Source organism: Mauremys reevesii, linkage group 1 (assembly GCF_016161935.1).
Source record: "Mauremys reevesii isolate NIE-2019 linkage group 1, ASM1616193v1, whole genome shotgun sequence".
NCBI lineage: Eukaryota > Metazoa > Chordata > Testudines > Geoemydidae > Mauremys > Mauremys reevesii.
Genome location: NC_052623.1, coordinates 3177269 through 3196333, shown reverse-complemented (window position 1 = coordinate 3196333; position 19065 = coordinate 3177269). Strand labels below are relative to the sequence as shown.

Here is a 19065-nt window from a genome sequence, read left to right as displayed (position 1 = left end):
AGATGAAAGCAGCTATCAAATCCCCCCTCACTCTTCTCTTCTGCAGACTAAACAATCCCAGTTCCCTCAGCCTCTCCTCATAAGTCATGTGCTTCAGCCTCCTGATAATTTTCATTGCCCTTCGCTGGACTCTCTCCAATTTGTCCACATCCCTTCTGTAGCGGGGGGACCAAAACTGGACCCATCATCCAGATCATTAATTTAGATGTTGAAGAAAATTGGCCCCACGACTGACCCCTGGGGCACTCCGCTTGACACCAGCTGCCAGCTAGACATTGAGCCATTGATCACTACCCACTGACCCCGACAATCTAGCCAGCTTTTTATCTGCCTTATAGTCCATTCATCCAATTCATACTTTTTTAATTGCTGTCAAGAATACCGTGGGAGACGGTATCAAAAGCTTTGCTAAAGTCAAGATTTATCACGTCCACTGCTTTCCCCATAACCACAAAGCCAATTATGTCATCATAGAAGACAATTGGGTGGGTCAGGCATGACTTGCCCTTGGTGAATCTATATTGACTGTTCGTGATCACCTTCCTCTCCTCCAAGTGCTTCAAAATGGATTCCTTGAGGACCTGCCCTATGATTTTTCCAGGCACTGGGATGAGGCTGGCCGGTCTGTAGTTTCCCAGGTTTTCCTTCTTCCCTTTTTTAAAGATGGGCACTACATTTGCCTTTTTTTCCAATTGTCTGGGACCTTCCCCAGTCATCACAAGTTTTCAAAGATAATGGCCAATGGCTCTGCAATCACATAAGCCAATTCACTCAACATGCTCAGATTCATTAGATCTGGACCCATGGACTTGTGCACGTCCAGCTTTTCTCAGTAGTTCTTAACCTGTTCTTTCACCACTGAGGGCTGCTCACCTCCTCCCCATACTGTGTTGCCCAGTGCAGCAGTCTGGGAGTTGACCTTGTCTGTTAAAACAGAGAAAAAAGCGTTGAGTACTTCAGCTTTTTCCACATCATCTGTCACTAGGTTGCCTACCCCATCAACTGTGGGTCGGGCCTGCATTCCCTGATCTGAGAGGATCACTTTGCATTTGATTATATTTAAATTTTTTGTTTGCATGGGCCAGCTCACCCAAGTCTCCAGATCAATTGGTGTGCCTGCCCTGGCCTCCTCATTCTAACCACTCTGCCAATCATTGCATCATCCACAAATTTTATCTGTAGTGATTTTCTATTTGCTTCTAGATCCTTGAAGAAAATATTAATTACCATTGGGTTTGGAGCTGCTCCCTGCAGAACCCCAGTAGAATCAGCCCATTTGCTGACAATGGCACATTGTCAACTGTTTTCTGAGATCTATGAGTTAACCAGATTTTTGTGCATTTAATATGTGCTCTACTGATATTGTATAGTGTTCATAATTTTATCTGACTATTTTCCCCTACTGAAGCAAATGTCTCAGAGATATCAAAGTCTGTTCGATCTCCTTGGTTCCCTTGATCAAACAAACATATATTCTCATAATTTGCCTTTTGTGTGTGTGTGTGTGTCTTTGCTGCTGCCTGATTGCAGACTTCTAGTTTTGAGTGAGATGTGTGGTTCTTTGGTGAGTTCATAACTGTGGTGTGGGTGCAGCAACAGTGAGAGCAATGAACTGTTGGTAGCTATCCCATATTTCACCTCGCCACCTTGTGCCAATAGGTATTGTGGGAAGGCAGAGCAGATTGCAACACATCATGGAACTGAGCTCAGTTACCCATGATGCATTGCTTTATGTCCCAGCATTCCATGTTTTTCCATCTCCAGTTCACAAAATTTTTAACATCCCTTGTTTTCTGCTCAACTTGCCATCTCTCTTTGCAGGCATGTATCCCATGCTGCTCCCCACTGATCTGCTAGCTGTTAGTAGCACATCACAAATTGCAGTGGAATCAATCTTGAAGTTGCAAAGGCCATAGGAGTTACCATTGCCTGACATGCTGTCTGACATGGATAGCAACAGCATTAGAGTGCTTTTGGCATTCACGGAAGAGCTGAACAGGTTGGAACATCGCTTTTGGGGTTGGGGAACGAGCACGGAATGGTGGGATCACATCATTATGCAGGTCTGGGATGAGGAGCAGTGGCTTCGGAACTTTAGGATGCGGAAAGCCATCTTTCTGGAAGTGTGTGTTGAGCTCATCCCATCCCTGCCGTGCAAGGACACAAAAATGAGAGCTGCCCTCTTGATGGAGAAGCACTTGGCGGTCAAGAGTGGAAGCTGGTGACACCAGGCTACTACTGGTCAGTTGCAAATCAATTTGGAGTCGGGAAATCAGCCACTGGGGCTGTGTTAAGGCAGGTGTGCAGGGCCATTAATCACATCCTGCTATGAAGGACTGACTCTTGGCAACGTGCATGAAATTGTGGATGACTTTGCAGAAATGGGTTTCCCTAACTTCGAAGGGCAGATAGAAGTCATGCATATTTCAAATTTGGCACCAGAGCACCTTGTGATGGAGTACATCAATTGGAAGGGGTTCTTCTCTATGGTGTTGCAGGTGCTCATAGATCACTGAAAGCTGTGGGGTGGTCCAGAAAAGTGCATGACGCACGAGTCTTCAGGAATACCGGGCTTTACCGAAAGCTGCCAGTGAGGACTTTCTTTCCAGACAAGAAAATCCCCTCAGCAGATGTCGACATGCCTATAGTGATCCTGGGATACCTGGCATACCCCTTAATGCCATGGCTCATGAAGCTGTACATGGGAAACCTGGATAGCAGTAAGGAGCATTTCAACAATAGGCTGAGTAGGTGCAGGATGATCGTGGAATGTGCATTTGGCAGATTAAAGGCACGGTGGTGATGCCTTTATGCTAGGTTAGACCTCAATGAGGATAATATTCTATGGTCATAGCCACATATTGCATGTTGCATAATATTTGCAAAGGAAAGGGTGAAAAAATTGCTTAGGAGTGGACTGCTGAGGCAGAATGCTTGGCTGCTGATTTTGAGCAGCCACCTATCAAGGCTATTAGAGGGGCACAACAGGGGGCAATTTGAATCAGGGAGGTTTCAAGGCAACACACTGAAGATGAAGACCAATAATGTTTGTTGCTGAGCTTGGGATTGTAATGCATAATGAAGCCCAGTTTTCGTAGGGTAGTGTTGGGAATATTTTGCTAGCTTGGCAGCTGGTAGTGTGGGAAGCTAAGATGTTTAGGTTTTTAGGATGGGTTAATTAGGCTTTGAGCTTTGTTTTGAGAAGTTGGCCTTGGCTAGTTTTATGAAGTTACAGCTGCGGGTGTGTTAATTTTGTTAACCAATTAGCAACTGCTTGCTTGCCTGCTTCAAGAGTATAAAGATGTATGCTGGTGAGAAATAAATGACTTTTGCTGCCAATCAAACTGACTGAAGAGCTTTGTTCATTTACGCCTGCGATGCAACAAATGGTGACCCCGACGTGATTCGTATCGAATGAGGATAGTGTTGGTGGCCTGAACTGAAAAGAAGAAAAGGAGGTGCACCTGAGCTCAGTGTCGATTGGCTAGGAGCCGCAGGGCGTCCAAAAAGAGGGGCGCAACTGAGCTCAGTGTTGAGCGGCGGCCGCAGGGCGTCCGAAGAGAAGGGCGCACCTGAGTTCAGTGTTGAGCGGCTAGGAGCCGCAGGGCGTCCGAAAAGAGGGGCGCACCTGAGCTCAGTGTCGAGTGGCAAGCCGCAGGGCGTCTGAAAAGGGAGGCACACCCCAGCCCAGAGGTGAGCAGCTAACATGGGAACCGCTGCATCAGCGGAAGAAAGGACGGTGCATGAATATTTGATGCGCATCGCGGAGCGGCAGGGAGAGAAGCTCCCCTCTGATACGTTATCCCGTCTGCTGCGGTGGGGACGGAGAAGGGGACTTTCTGTTCAACCAAGTACAATTTTTGATAAAACTGTTTGGGAGCGGCTAGGCTCCGAGCTTTGGAAGTCGGTGGCTCAGGGCGATAAGGAGGCCTTCTCCCTGAGTCCAGTATGGAATAAGGCGAAGGAGATAGTAGAAACTCTCGCGGCCGAGGCAGGAGTGCAGGCGGCCCTTTCTGAGCTTTGCCTCCCAACGCCCGGAATGCCTTCTGTGTTGCCGGTTGGAGCCAGAGAGTTTTTCGGTGGTGAGGACACGGTGATACCTTTGGCTTCCGACCCCTTCCCCATGGATGATGTTGCCCCTGCTACGCCTCCACTACCCTCCAATGTGGCTATCGGCCCCGACATGATTGATCCTGCAACGGTCCCGTTACCCCCCGATACGCCCGAGCCTATGGAGACAGCCTTGCCGTATGCACCCCCTCCAAAGCCATGCCGTGTCCACGGGGCCTGGGGGTGCCACGATTGCGGGGGGACAGAGGAGGCTCGGGTGGAACATGTGCCATCGAACCCATATCCCGATTTGACTACGTTTACTCAGTTTACTCAGTCTGATGCCTTCTATAAGGAGATGGAGCGCCAGGGTCGACAGCTGCAGCATATATGTGACAAGTTGGACCAATTGGAAGGTTTTCCACCTGGATCATCGCGATCGCATCTTCACAAGTGCTTTCATTCGACTCACCCCCCCGCCCCGCCTGGCCCCGGGGACCCTCCAACTGGGGACCCTCTGGATCCGGTACAGCGCTGGCATGGGGGTTTAAGAGAAGCCATCCTTGAAGGTCTAACACCTGAGGCCTTTCCGGTGATTACGCCAGACCCTCAACACCCTAATCATAGACGGTGGGCCCCTTTGGATTGGAAGTTGATCCGTGAGGCGCAGAAATCGATCATGGCTTATGGACTAGATAATCCGTATGTACAGTCTATCATTGAACAGGTATTTGCTGGCCAAGCAATGTGTCCGTACGATGCGATTAAGCTAGCTGACATGCTTCTTACACCTACACAGAAACTGTTGTGGAAAGATGATTGGGCTAAGACAGTTGACTTGGCTCTTGTCCGCAATTTGGATTTACCGGATGATGATCCTCGGCGCGTGGCCACTACTGATATGCTTTTGGGAGCCGGCCGCTTTGTTGACCCGCATTTGCAAGCCCGCCTCGATCCCCGGATCCTGCAGCAGTCGCAGGAACTGGCTTTGGCTGCCTTTAAAGCGGTGCCCCAGATGGGAAAGCCGAGCCCTCCCTACGCTAAAATTATGCAAGGCCCATCGGAACCTTATTCCACCTTTTTGGATCGCCTTCGAGAGGCTATTGATAGATCTCCTAATCTGACGCCAGAGGCCAAAACTGCAGTTGGACTTGATCTTGCAACCCAGAATGCAAATCCCACTTGCCGCCATATATTAGCCACCTTGCCCAAGACTGCGACCCTGATGGAAATGATTGAGGCATGTGGTAGGGCCGCTATGCTTGAGGAGACGGATAAGGCAGCAATTCATGCTAAGGCACAGGCCTCTGCACTGGCCGTGGCGTTACAACCCCTGCTCAGGCGACAGCGGGGGGCTAGAAAACCGACCCGGCCAGCCGGCCCCTGTTTTGGTTGCGGAAAACCCGGGCATTTCCGGCGGGACTGCCCTATGCAAAATGGGCAGCGGGCCTCTGATGTGTTACCTGAAGCTGCAACTGGCGCTTGCACACGATGTGATAAGTTTGGACATCACGCCACCGACTGTTGGGCGCGTTACAAGAAGGATGGAACACCGCTGCCGGGAAACGGATCACGGAGCGCCCCTCGGAGGAGCGCGACGACACAAGTGCCTCCACCCGCCAACCCGGCTGCCTGGAACACCTCACCGGAGCAACCCGTGGCAGTGCCGGAGTGGACTTGGCCACAGCGACAGATGTAGTTTTAGAGACTGACGAGGTTCAAGTTCTTCCTTCCAACATCGATGGTCCATTAGGATTTGGACTGAGTGCCCTTTTGATCGGCCGCTCGTCAACATCAAAACAAGGTATTTTTGTTTTGCCTGGCCTTATTGATGCCGACCATACGGGGAATATTGGGATAATGGTACGCGCCCTTTGTCCCCCTGTGACTATAACTGCTGGTACACGTCTTGCTCAGTTAATACCTTTCAAGGGATGTGTGCCCCGATCGACCCCGATTGACCGCGGGTCTCGAGGGTTTGGATTCACTGGCCCTCCCCAAACTGCCTTTGCTATGGACATCACTTTGCGCAAGCCCACCCAAACTGCTCGGCTTCAGGGATCCGATGGGCGGCAGATCACTCAGGAAGCTCTTATGGGGGATGCAATGCAGAGTGGGGTAACTGAGGCACCTGGGACGACAGAGGTAGAAGATACTGTGTTTACCTTGAAATCAGCGCCCACTGGAGCGGTTGCAGCTGAGGCCCCCATGCAGAATGATGTAGGAAATGCGCCATCTAATCTAGTATCAGAATGCCCAGGGGCAGTTGTAAATGGGGCCCCTCTACAGAGCGACATGTGTCCTCAAGAACTGCCTGTGTGTAGAAAGGGAGACGAAGAGGAGCAAGAGAATTTAGCTGTGCAGCTGGCAGATACTGGCTCACCCATTTTTAGTACTGAAAGCTCTGGGGCTCAAAAAACATTTGTGCCTGTTACAGCTGCAGCAATTGAAGAACAAATCATTGCAGAAACTGTAACATCTATGGAAACCTCAGCTGAAACTTTAAAGCCTTTAGAAGCAGTGCCTGGAAAACTATTTCCTGAACTAGTCCAAGATATTACCACTGTTCATTCGGGATTTGAGGCTGCAAACAGTAGGACTGAAGAAACTGCAACAGTGTCAGTATTAGAGATGACTGCTGCAATGGTGGATGGAATGACTGAGAAAGCAACAAGATGTACACACCCTGAGCCCCTGGAGGACAACTGCTTGTTAGCTGTGCCAGGATCCCTTTTGTTTGATCCTCCCTGAATGATTTAATTGATTGAGATAATTTTTGCTTTGCCTGAATGTATAGGTGGTGTCCTGATAATTTCCCCCGTAGAACTTGAACCACGATGGTGGTGGAACAGAAGAAAAAACACTCACATCATTGATATTGCCAATGTCTAGAAATTCCTGACTAAAAGGGCATTGAGAACTGACCCTGGTAAAGAAGCAAAGAATTGCACACTGGCAGGAAAAAATTTGGGACTCCTGCTAAAAACTGTGGTATTGATTGGATTTTGGGGTTTATTTTGCAGGCTGCACCCTGTGTTGTGGAATTTTTTTTTAGCATGTATTGCCCTCCCTAATTGGATTGTAAATGATATTACCCCCCCCCCCCATTACTAACCCCTGTTTTTTAGAGCCTATTTGTTTTTTGTTTCTAAAGTTTGAGAAAACTCGGCCTAAAGGTTTGTTGAGTATTCTTAAAGGGGGGAGTTGTAGGCATAAATCTAGGTAATTTGGGAGAATGGCTTTGAATTTATGTGACCCAAATACCTTTATGTAAAGTGCTTTTGTTAGCCTTTTTAGATTTTTGTAAATTCTGTATTATGTACTGATTATTGGCAGTTGTATGATTGTTTGATATTTGATGTAGCCCCCACGGTGGGAAAGTACAGATAGTTGTTCACAGCAGATACCAGAAGGGTAGGGGCTAGTTAAGAAGTACACCCTCCTAGCTAAATTGATAGTGGGATAACTTGGTGTCCATAAAGGAACGGTTTAGCAAGAGGAAATATGGATCGGGCCCAGGCAGGCACGCGATAGATAGAGAACTTGAAGAGGAAAAAAGGATCGGGCCCAGGCGGCGGGCAACAGACAACAAGCTTGGAAAACTGGTTGATAACCTTGAGGGTGTAGTTGATAGAAAAGGTAATTAACTACTAGCAAGTAATGTTAGGCAGAGTACAAAGTTAACTCTGTGGTTGCTGGAGGGAATAGCAGTTGAATTTTGTAAAGATGCTAAAGAGAAAAGTTTTTGGTGTTTTTGAAATGTTTGTAAATAAATTTAGGCAAAGAAATTAGTTTGCAATTGTTTGGTTATAAATAATTTTGTTGCATTAGTTGAAGCTTGTATATTGTGCTATGTAATTGTAATTGTATTAGGCTAAGGGTATATAAGTGGTGATTTTTTGGGGGTTTAAAGGTAGAAGTTAATAGTAAGAACCCTTAAGCTGTGAATAGCTTTGAATTTAGAAGTAAGTTAGGATGTAATTTTTTTTTTGCCTGATGGTACTAAGGATATTTGTATATTGTATGTAATGATTGCTTGCCCAGTAGGGATAGTTTTGTTTTGTTTTTTAGATATTAAGAAAATTGGTGTTAGCTGCATAGCATTTTATGTACCATGCATTTATTTATAGAGTTAAATTTATGTTATGTGTTTTATGTTTGTTTGTTTGTTTGTTTGTTTCTGGCCAGAATTGTTTTTTGCGTTTTATGTGGTTTATGTTGTGTTTTTCTAGGACCCCCCCTCCCTCAGTGTCAGTTTGATCACCTGACATCTGAGGGATGATTTGGTAATAGAAGTTTGCCACAAGTTGGTGTGCTATAGAGAAGGGGGGACTCCTGTAGAATTTACACCATTTATTTGTTGTGCTTTGTTTTTGTTTGGTGTTGTTGGGGTTATGTTAAGAATTGCATGGTTATATAGGTTGGCTTTATAAAGTTTTAATTTTGGCTTGTGATAGATTGTGGTGTTATGCTGTAATAAGTTGGAAATGTTTTGCTTATGTTTTTATTCCTTTTTTCTTTCCCTCCTTTTTGATTTTGGGTAGAGGGGGGAGGTGTTGGGAATATTTTGCTAGCTTGGCAGCTGGTAGTGTGGGAAGCTAAGATGTTTAGGTTTTTAGGATGGGTTAATTAGGCTTTGAGCTTTGTTTTGAGAAGTTGGCCTTGGCTAGTTTTATGAAGTTACAGCTGCGGGTGTGTTAATTTTGTTAACCAATTAGCAACTGCTTGCTTGCCTGCTTCAAGAGTATAAAGATGTATGCTGGTGAGAAATAAATGACTTTTGCTGCCAATCAAACTGACTGAAGAGCTTTGTTCATATACGCCTGCGATGCAACAGGGTAGGACCCAGTTCTGATTGTTCAGGCCGAGGATGCAGTGTAAGGAAACGATAAAAATGCATCTTTCTTTGCTGCTGCCTTAAGCTGTCATGACTTCCATGGAAACAAATAAAGAGTGCTTATTATTGTAGCCAAAAAACCCACAACACTATGAGCTCATGCACAGACAAACATACATTCTTGGCCGGGGGGGAGGTACCAGAGGAGGGATGAATTTTAGAGTTAAGCGTAAGTCCAGCTGTTGTTTGAAAAGCTGTTTGTGGGGGTGTAGTTTAGGGGAAAGCTTGAAGTCCCAGAAATCAGAAATGAATGTGCGGGTGGAATTTGGTGAGGGCATGGGGAAGAGTTCTGAAGGTTCTGAAGGGGAAGGCAGACATGCATCTTCTCAGTGTAGAGGGTTACAAGGGACTGCAGCATGTTGGTTTGCTGCTCCAAAGCTTGTATCAGCCTCTGTGTTGCATCCCTCGTTTATGTCTCATTTTCTTTTCTTTCCTTCTTGTAGCTTTCCCTCCACAGCCTGTATTCCATCTTGTCTATATCAGAGTACTGCTGCGCCTCCCAGAACATATCTTCCTGCCCCATCTTGGGCACTTTCTTATCCAGCTGAGATGCTCGGCTGGAGTGGAGGGGGTGCCTCCTTTCAAAGACATATCTGGTGAACCACAAGTAACAATAAACGGAAACATTATTGTTAATTACACATACAGCATTGAAACGCTACATTAAAATACACCGCTGGTAACACACCAATCATTGTCTGGCTGACCCTTTATAAGCAAAAACTGCAAGGATGGTGAGTGTACCCAGCACCAGGGGACATTGTGCATGGAAAAAAGCAATGTGAGAGGGGTCTCGAGGCACTTATGATGGGACAACACTGTAACATTTCCCACCCATTCCCATTCCCACAGGAGGGGGTCATTGTGGCAGATATCTCTCTCCTGAGCGGAACCAATGAAGCACGGTTTCATCTAGTACATGCTTCCAGCTTCCAGCCCGGTCCCTATGCTGCTCACCTATTCTTGCAGAATGGGGCGGGAAAGTGTCACTCAATGCTGGAAGGAAGAAAGCAGCTCTGCCAAGCACCCTCAGCACAGGATTGCTGAGTACCTGCCGGAAAGTTTCCTAGAAATTTCCATGGAGGAATCCTGTGAAATCTCGGTGTGCATCAGCAGCCTGCCCTCCGTACTGCCTAGCTGCACGGGGAAATGCCCAGCACAAGGAAACCCAGACAGCCTTGTACATTTCTCTGCCCTAAACCAACCTCCATACTTCAGGGTCTATTTTCCTGCTTCTGGCTCACCTGATTGCGACTGCCCAGACTGGCTGCACATCTCTGGAGTGGAGAACAGCTCCTGACAGGACAAAGCACTGGGCGAACCCAGCATGGGCTCCACATCTTCTAATGACTCCATCTCTTTATCAGTGACTTTCTCCTGTGGGTTGAGTCCAATTTCCATCGTCTCGAGACCCACCAAAATATCCACAGGGCTCCTGGCTATGGAGGTGATTTCACAGATGAGGATAGCATCCAATTCCTTATAAAAATGGCAGGTCTGGGAAGCAGCCCTGGAGTAATCTTTTGCCTCCATTGCATTCTGGTACACGGCATTCCTGGTACGTGGCACTCAGCTCCTTCACCTTTCCTGTTCACTGCAGTGTGTTCTGGTCACAGCTCTTTTCTTACATGCTGCATGAAACCTGCCCATTGGTATCGACATTCCTACAGCTGGAGCACAACTGGGACCGCACAGCCTCCTCTCCCCAAATTCTGATCAGTTCCAGCAGCTCCACAGTGGCCTAAGCGGGAGAGTGTTTGCTACGTGGAGCCGCAATGGTCACCTGAGAACAGGCAGTGTGAAGTCTCCATGCCAAAGAGGAAGGGGAATTTCAAAATTCCCGGGCCTTTAAATGGGGATGGGCAGAGGGTGTTTACCTCGGTGCAGGGCAGAGGAGTTGAAACTGCTGACAACAGGGGTCAGGATGGGCATTGTGAGACACTTTCAGGAGGCCAATTACAGTGATAAAATCAAGCGCAAGTGTCTACACTGGCACAGCGGCGACAAAACTTTTGCGTAATAAACCTTACAACTCTTGTCAAGGTGGTTATATGATGTCACTGAAACAGAGGAGTTCCATCATAGAAAGTGGATTGCAGTGTGTACACTGCCACTGTTTCTTCACCAAAAGTTGCTTTTTCACGAAAAAACTTGGCAGTGTAGAGAAGGCCTAAGGAACAATGATGGTTAACCAGTATCCACCATCATGTTTCCTGCTGATGTCTATTAAGGTTTCCCACACCACAATGTGCAAGAATTATTGAGGCAGGGAGCACCATAAAATACGGAATTCTGATTAGTAGGGTCATGTCATCATAATTCATTTATCTAAAAAATGAAAATTTCATCAGTGTGTGAGGAGTGACCAATCTGCTTCACCCATAAGAACAGCCTCCAGTAGTGCATGTAGTGTCTCAGATTAATATTGTGTTTCCATACAGGTGTTTGTACTGTGACCATAAGCCTGGGCACATACAGGAAGTCAGTGGAACATACGGTACATGCAGGAGACACCATCTGCCTCAGAGTTGGACACCTTCTCCCCTACGCCATGTCAGATTCCAACACAACTTACTTCACTAACCCCTCCACCTTCATCTTACTGGGCATTCCTGGCCTGGAGGGGGCCCATGTCTGGATCTCCATCCCCTTCTGCACCATGTACGCCATAGCCATCTTGGGGAACTTCACCATCCTGTTCATTGTGAAGAGGAAGCCGAGCCTCCATGAGCCCATGTACTATTTCCTCTGCATGCTGGCTGTCACCGACCTGGTCCTGTGCATGTCCACCCTGCCCAAAATGCTGAGCATTTTCTGGTTCAATTTCAGGGACATCGATTTCAGTGCCTGCCTCACCCAGATGTACTTTGTTCATTGTGTCTCAGTGATAGAGTCTGGCATCTTCGTGGCCATGGCTTTTGATCGCTACGTGGCCATCTTTGATCCCCTGAGAGATTCCATCATCCTGACAAATCCCGTGGTGGCCATGATCGGCCTGGCCATAGTGCTGCGTGGCAGCATGATCATACTGCCCACTCCCTTCCTGGCGAGGCAGTGGCCATATTGCAGAACCAACATCATCCCCCAGTCGTACTGTGGGCATATGGCTGTGGTGAAGCTGGCCTGCGCTGACATCCGCATCAGTAGTTACTATGGCCTCTTTGTGCTTTTCTGTGTGTTGGGTCTGGACGCAATTTTTATTGCCATGACCTATGTCCAGATCCTCAGGGTCATCTTCAGCCTCCCCACAAACGATGCCCGGTTCAAGGCTTTTGGGACCTGCGGCTCCCACCTCTTTGTCATTTTAGCCTTTTATATCCCAGGTCTCTTCTTCTCTCTCATATACAGATTTGCCCAAGATGTTCCCCTGCATTTCCAAGTTCAATTTCCCAACGTATACCTCTTTATTCCCCCCATGCTAAACCCCATCATCTATGGGGTAAGGACCAAACAGATCCGGGACAGGCTGCTCCGGCTCTTTACTCATAAAGAGGCCTAAAGTTTTCTCCTGGTGCTCTGGCTCTGAGATTCCGTTTCCGTTCAGAGCTGGCTGGTGACATGGTGCTGGTCCCTCTCCCCTGAAACACTGACTGCACAGTCAAAAGGACATAAAATCCTTTCCTGGCCTTTCTCTGCTGCGTCTGTATGACAAACCGAGGAATCAGTCTGGGTACAGCTCATTAACTCACAGGGTTGCCACCTTTCTAATTGCTGGTAACGGGACACCTGAGACCCTGTGCCCTGCCCCACCCATTCCCCAAGGCCTTGCCCCCTGCCCCACACCTTTCCACAAGGCCCCTCCCACGCTCCCACCGATTCCGTCAAGACCCCACTCCCTTCTCCACCTCTTCCTCCAGGCCCTGCCTCACTTCTGCCTCTTCCTCCAACGTGCCACCCCTGTTGCTTGCTCCTCAGCTCCTCAGCCCCGGCATTTTCTGGATTAACTCCACCTCCCTCCACCCCTGGCCCCCAGCTGGGCTCCCTCTGCTCTGGGGCTGGGACAGGAGCTGCTGCAGCCTGACAAGGAGCCTGTAGTGAGTACAGTGAGGACACAGTGCTAGGGCTGACAGACCAATGAGGAGTGGAGAGGGAAGCTAAGAAACCCTATAGGAGCAGTTGATGGTTGGTAGCAGGGTTGTAAGGCAGGCGGGTGAGACTGTGCACCGTGCAGCTTGTGGGCTCTGAAACTCAGCTACAGAGTCCTGAGGGCAGAGACCCTTGTGTGGCTTGTTTCCTTAGCTTTCAGCTCCCCATTGTTCCTCCTGGCGGGGGGACCTGTAGCAGGCAGCGCTCTGCAATGGGGATGGGCTGAGAGCCCTTTGTTCTGAGCCAGGTCTTGGGGGCCGGGCCAGGGATCAGCTTTGAAGCTAGAGGGACAATAGGTGAGTGAGGTGACAGGATATGCTCGTGTTAGCTAGGAAAGCGGGATGCTAGCACTGGCCGTGGAGGCTGCGGTAGCTCACAGCAAAGGAGATAAATGGCACATTTTTTTAGTCTGGCTATTTAAAAATGTACATAGCACCTTATCTGGAATTGCAGGGCACTCATTTCTCAAGGTGAAGCTGAGTCTAACATACACTCTACATAACCATTTTGATCACTTCGCCTAGAAGCTGTTTAGCTAAGCAGCTACCCAGCATCATCATACAATTGCAGAGTCATAGAAATATGAAAGTTATTGTCATTGTGGCAGCCGGTGCCACACGTGTGTATATATATATATATATATATATATATATACGCACACACAAACATATATAACTAGAACAAATATATAACTAGAACTGTTTTATGCTACATATGCCATGTAACATATCTACAAATCCTATTATGTTATGATTTACTGAATCTATTAATCCTATTTGTATGCATGTATCATTTTTTTATTCAAAGTTTGAATATTTGTCGTGTACTGGCTTGATTTCTAAATAACCTTAGTAGAGCATTTGGTCAGTTCCTGAAGAAAGGAATTTGCAAAGTTAAGTGTCCAATCAAGAAGCACTTAAGGAACAATGCATCTGGGAAAGTTCCAATCCACATAAGAAGTCTTCCTGGAGACATTCAAGATAATATGTGGGCAATGGCTTCTGCCTGTGACTTGCCCTGGTGACTCCAGGACTCCATCTTGGAGCTGAACTTTGCATAGGAGAGAGGAGGGGGGCTCCACCCACAAGGGAAAGTCTATTTAAGCCCAGGGAAGACCCCACCATTTTGACCTGAGCTGGCTAAAGAGGGAGCCTCTCCACTCCCCAGGATACTTGAAGGAAACTGGAACAAAGGACAGTAACTACAAGGGGTGGGAGGGATTGCTGGACCCAGGCTAAAAGGAGAGTAGTCTGTAAAATGGAGCATTCTGGAACTGGTGAGGATCTTATCTGTATTCACTTTGATTAGACATAGATTTGCGCATTTTATTTTATTTTGCTTGATGACTTACTTTGTTCTGTCTGTTACTACTTGAAACCACTTAAATCCTACCTTCTGTATTTAATAAAATGACTTTTTACTTATTAATTAACCCAGAGTCTGTATTAATACCTGTAATGGTCTCAAGTTGCAGTGGAGGAGGTTTAGATTGGATATTAGGAACAAACTTTTCCACTCGGAGGGTGGTGAAGCACTGGAATGGGTTCCCTAGGGAGGTGGTGGAATCTCCTTCCTTAGAGGTTTTTAAGGTCAGGCTTGACAAAGCCCTGGCTGGGATGATTTAGTTGGGGTTGGTCCTGCTTTGAGCAGGGGGTGGGACTAGATACCTCTTGAGGTCCCTTGCAACCCTGAGATTCTATGATTCTATGATAATTCTCATAACTTCTCATAACTTCTTATGCATTAATGATATACATATATGGATAGAGAAATGACTTTCAGCAGATCATAACCTTTACCTTGATACCTCACAAATCATGCTTTATATGCAAGATCACAATCATATATAAATGAGGAATATGGGAGTTTCAAGACACTCCCCCAAGGTATAGAATGTCACAGTGATGTATAGACACTCATAACTAACACTAGAGAGTCTCAGGCCACTTCCCCCCAGATCCCCAGTCTTGCACCCCAGAACTACGCAACCCTGCCCTGATCCGAAGTGTTATGTAAAATATAAAATTGTATTAACTACAGAAGATAGATTTGAAGTGATTAAAAGTAGCAGGCATAACGATCAGAGTTGGTTACTTAAGAAACAAAAAATAAAAATAAAATATATATTTTTTAAAAAGTTTATTTGCACAAAGTGGAACAGCTCCAGCCAAAGAGACTGAGAGACCCATCCAACATAGCTATTTTCCTGATGCTCAAAGGACTCACGTGGGATGTGGGAGACCTGTGTTTAAGTCCCTGCTCCAAATCAGGTAGAGGAGAGAATTTGGATCTGGGTCTCCCACATCTCTCTCGGGTCTAGAAGTCTAAATAATAAGATGGGTGAACTAGAGTGCCTCGTATTAAATGAGGATATTGATGTAACAGGCATCACAGAAACTTGGTGGAATGAGGATAATCAATTGGACACATTAATACCAGGGTTCAAAATACATTGGAAGGACAGAAAAGGTTGTGCTGGTGGGTGAGTGGCATGGTGGGTGAGTGAAAAAAAAAGCACAGAAACAAATTAAGTAAAAATCAGAAATGAACCAAACTGGACCATAGAATCTCTATGGATATTAATTCTGTGACAGAGTCACAGGCCTGATGCTCTGGGATTGCTCTGTATGAAACCAGCCAGGACTCTGGAGTAGCGTGACTCCTCTCAGGGCAGGCTGTCCAGGGGAAAAACCTCCTCGGCTAGGATCTTCCAGATCTGACCTCGGAGCATCCAGCATGCCCATTCACACCCTACACTCCCCCTTGATGGTTCCACCTGGATGGAACACCAGAAGCAGGAAGCCTGCTAAACAGACAGTGGGGACACTGGACGATCAAGATGCTAAAGGAGCACTCAAAGACGATAAGGCCATTGCGGAGAAACTAAATTAATTCTTTGCATTGATGTTCACAGCTGAGGATGTGAGGGAGATTCCCAAACCTGAGCCAGTCTTTTTACATGACAAATCTGAGGAACTATCCCAGATTGAGTTGTCATTAGAGGAGGTTTTGGAACAAATTGATAAATTTCAGAAAGCCTTTGACAAGGTCCCTCACCAAAGTTGTCAAGGTTTCCTCCCCGACTCTGAACTTTAGGATACAGATGTGGGGACCTGCATGGACCCATCTAAGCTTATGGGCAAACGTATGGGCGTAGCTTTTCCAGGGCATACACAATGGTGTAGCATTCTTTTTCACTGATTGACCAGTGGCTTTCCCTCTCAGACAGTTTCTTGCTGAGAAATATGACAGGATGGAAGTTTTGATTCGGTCCTTCCTGCATTAAAACTGCTCCTACACCATGCTCAGATGCATCGGTGGTTACTAGGAAGGGTTTGTCAAAGTCTGGGGCCCTTAGCACAGGGTCAGACATGAGTGTCGCCTTAAGCTGGGTAAAGGCCTTTTGACACTCATCAGTCCACTTAACCGCATTTGGCTGTGTCTTTCTGGTCAGGTCTGTTAGTGGGGCAGCGATTTGGCTGTAGTGTGGTACAAATCGCCTGTAATATCTGACCAAGTTTAAGAAGGATTGGACCTGTTTCTTAGACTTTGGGACAGGCCACTTTTGGATAGCATCCACCTTGGCCTGTAGGGGCATTATCGTTCCTTGACCCACCTGGTGCCCTAGGTAAGTCACTCTGTTTTGGTCTACTTGACACTTTTTAGCCTTAACAGTTAGTCCTGCCTGCTTGATGCGCTCGAAGACTTTTTCCAGGTGTTCTGCCCATGAATCAGAAAAAATGGCCACATCATTGAGGTAGGCAACCGCAGACTCTTCCAATCCGGCTAGGACACCATCTACAAGTCTTTGGAAGGTGGCGAGTGCATATTGCAGCCCGAAAGGAAGCACATCAAATTCATATACCCCTGCATGGGTGATGAAGGCTGACTTTTCTTTGGCGGGTTCATCTAGCGGTACTTGCCAGTACCCCTTGGTTAAGTCTAATGTAGAGATAAACTGGGCACATCCCAATTTCTCCAATAGCTCATCGGTGCATGGCATTTGATAGTTGTCGGGACGAGTTACAGCATTTAGCTTACGGTAGTCCATGCAAAAGCGTATTTCCCCATCTGGTTTGGGAACTAGAACCACGGGAGATGCCCATGCACTGTTAGAGGGGCAGATTATACCCATCTGTAGCATGTTTTGGATCTCCCATTCTATAGCAGCTTGGGCATGAGGAGACACCCGGTAGGGTGGGGTTCTAATTGGGTGAGCATTACCTATGTCAATGGAGTGGTATGCCCGTTCAATCCGTCCTGGGGTGGCTGAGAACAAAGGGCCGAAGCGAGTGCACAGCTCCTTGATCTGTTGCCGCTGTAGACATTCCAGGGTTGTGGAGAGGGTCACCTCTTCCACACCACCATCACTTTTTCCTTTGTAGTAGACACCTTCAGGCCACTCAGCGTCATCTCCTCCCTGAGCTGTAAACCGACAAACATTTACTTCTCTGGAATAAAAGCGCTTTAGAGAGTTAACATGGTACACTTTAGGCTTTAGGGTTGAGGTGGTGAATGCTATGAGATAGTTAACAGCTCCCAGGCACTCTTGGACCATGAATGGCCCTTCCCGTGACGCTTCCATCTTATGGGCCTGTTGTGCCTTCAAGACCATAACCTGTTCCCCTACTCTGAAGGAACGCTCTCTGGTATGTTTATCATACCAGGCCTTTTGCTCTTCCTGAGCATCCTTTAGGTTTTCTTTAGCAAGGGCTAAAGAGTGTCGGAGGGTGCTTTGTAGGTTGCTTACAAAGTCCAGAATGTTAGTTCCTGGAGAAGGCATAAACCCCTCCCATTGCTGCTTCACCAACTGTAATGGCACCTTAACCTCATGGCCATACACAAGTCTGAATGGTGAAAACCATAAACTGGGATGTGGTACAGCCCTGTAGGCAAAAAGTAACTGCTGCAACACTAGATCCCAATCATTGGAGTGTTCATTTATGAATTTACGTATCATGGCCCCCAAAGTTCCGTTAAACCTCTCCACCAGGCCATTGGTTTGATGGTGGTAAGGGGTGGCAACCAAGTGATTCACCCCATGAGCTTCCCACAGCTTTTTCATTGTCCCTGCCAGGAAATTAGTTCCTGAATCTGTAAGGTTGTTGGAGGGCCAACCTACCCTGGCAAAAATGTCTGCCAAGGCCTGGCACACAGTTTTAGCCCTGGTGTTGCTTAGAGCTACTGCTTCCAGCCATCGGGTAGCAAAATCCATGAAAGTCAGTATGTACTGCTTTCCTCTGGGGGTCTTTTTTGGCAAAGGACCCAGAATATCCACAGCTACTCGCTGAAATGGGACCTCAATTATGGGGAGTGGCTGGAGAGCGGCTTTCACCTGGTTTTGGGGCTTTCCCACTCTTTGGCACACCTCACAAGACCAGACATAATTAGCAACGTCCTTGCCCATTCCCTCCCAGTGCAAGGACTTCCCCAACCTGTCTTTGGTTCTGTTCAGGGCCGGCTCCAGATCCCAGCGTGCCAAGCGCGCGCTTGGTGCGGCATTTTGCCGGCAGGGCGGCTCAGGTGGACCTCCCGCAGGCATGCCTGCGGATGCCCCACCGGAGCCGCGGGACCAGCGAACCCTCTGCAGTCATGCCTGCGGGAGGTCCGCTGGTCCCGCGGCTCCGGTGCACCTCCCGCAAGCATGACTGCTTGGGGCAGTCAAATTGCTAGAGCCGCCCCGGTTCTGTTCACCCCAGAATGGCCACTGGGATGATCATGAGCTAAGTTTAAGAGCTTTACCCGGTACTTAGTTGGCACGATCAACTGTTTTTGAGGATGCCAGTCTTCCTGGTGTCCAGCAGAAAGAGTCTCCTTGTTCTACAACAAACCAGGATTGGTTAGAAGAGCTGACAGGTGGTGGGGTGCTTCGTGCCACGGCCCAAGCTTTCTGAAGGCTGTCATCTGCTTCCTGCTCAGCCTGGAACTGTTCCCTTGAGGCTGGAGACACCAGTTCCTCCTTAGACTGTGGACTTGGGCTTGGTCCCTCTGGAAGCGATGTAGGTAATGGGGTTGTTTTCGTTGATTGTGAA

At 47.4% G+C, this 19065-nt stretch overlaps 1 protein-coding gene across 1 annotated transcript; it reads left to right on the top strand.

The window, feature by feature from the left end:
* Nucleotides 1-11588: 11588 nt before the first annotated feature.
* LOC120378828 (olfactory receptor 52M1-like) lies at nt 11589-12529 on the top strand (the record flags this gene model as incomplete). The annotated part of the gene is made up of 2 exons (XM_039497133.1): nt 11589-12270; nt 12492-12529. Coding segments are annotated over 2 exons (720 nt in total), but the record flags the coding sequence as incomplete, so codon positions are not given.
* Nucleotides 12530-19065: the final 6536 nt, after the last annotated feature.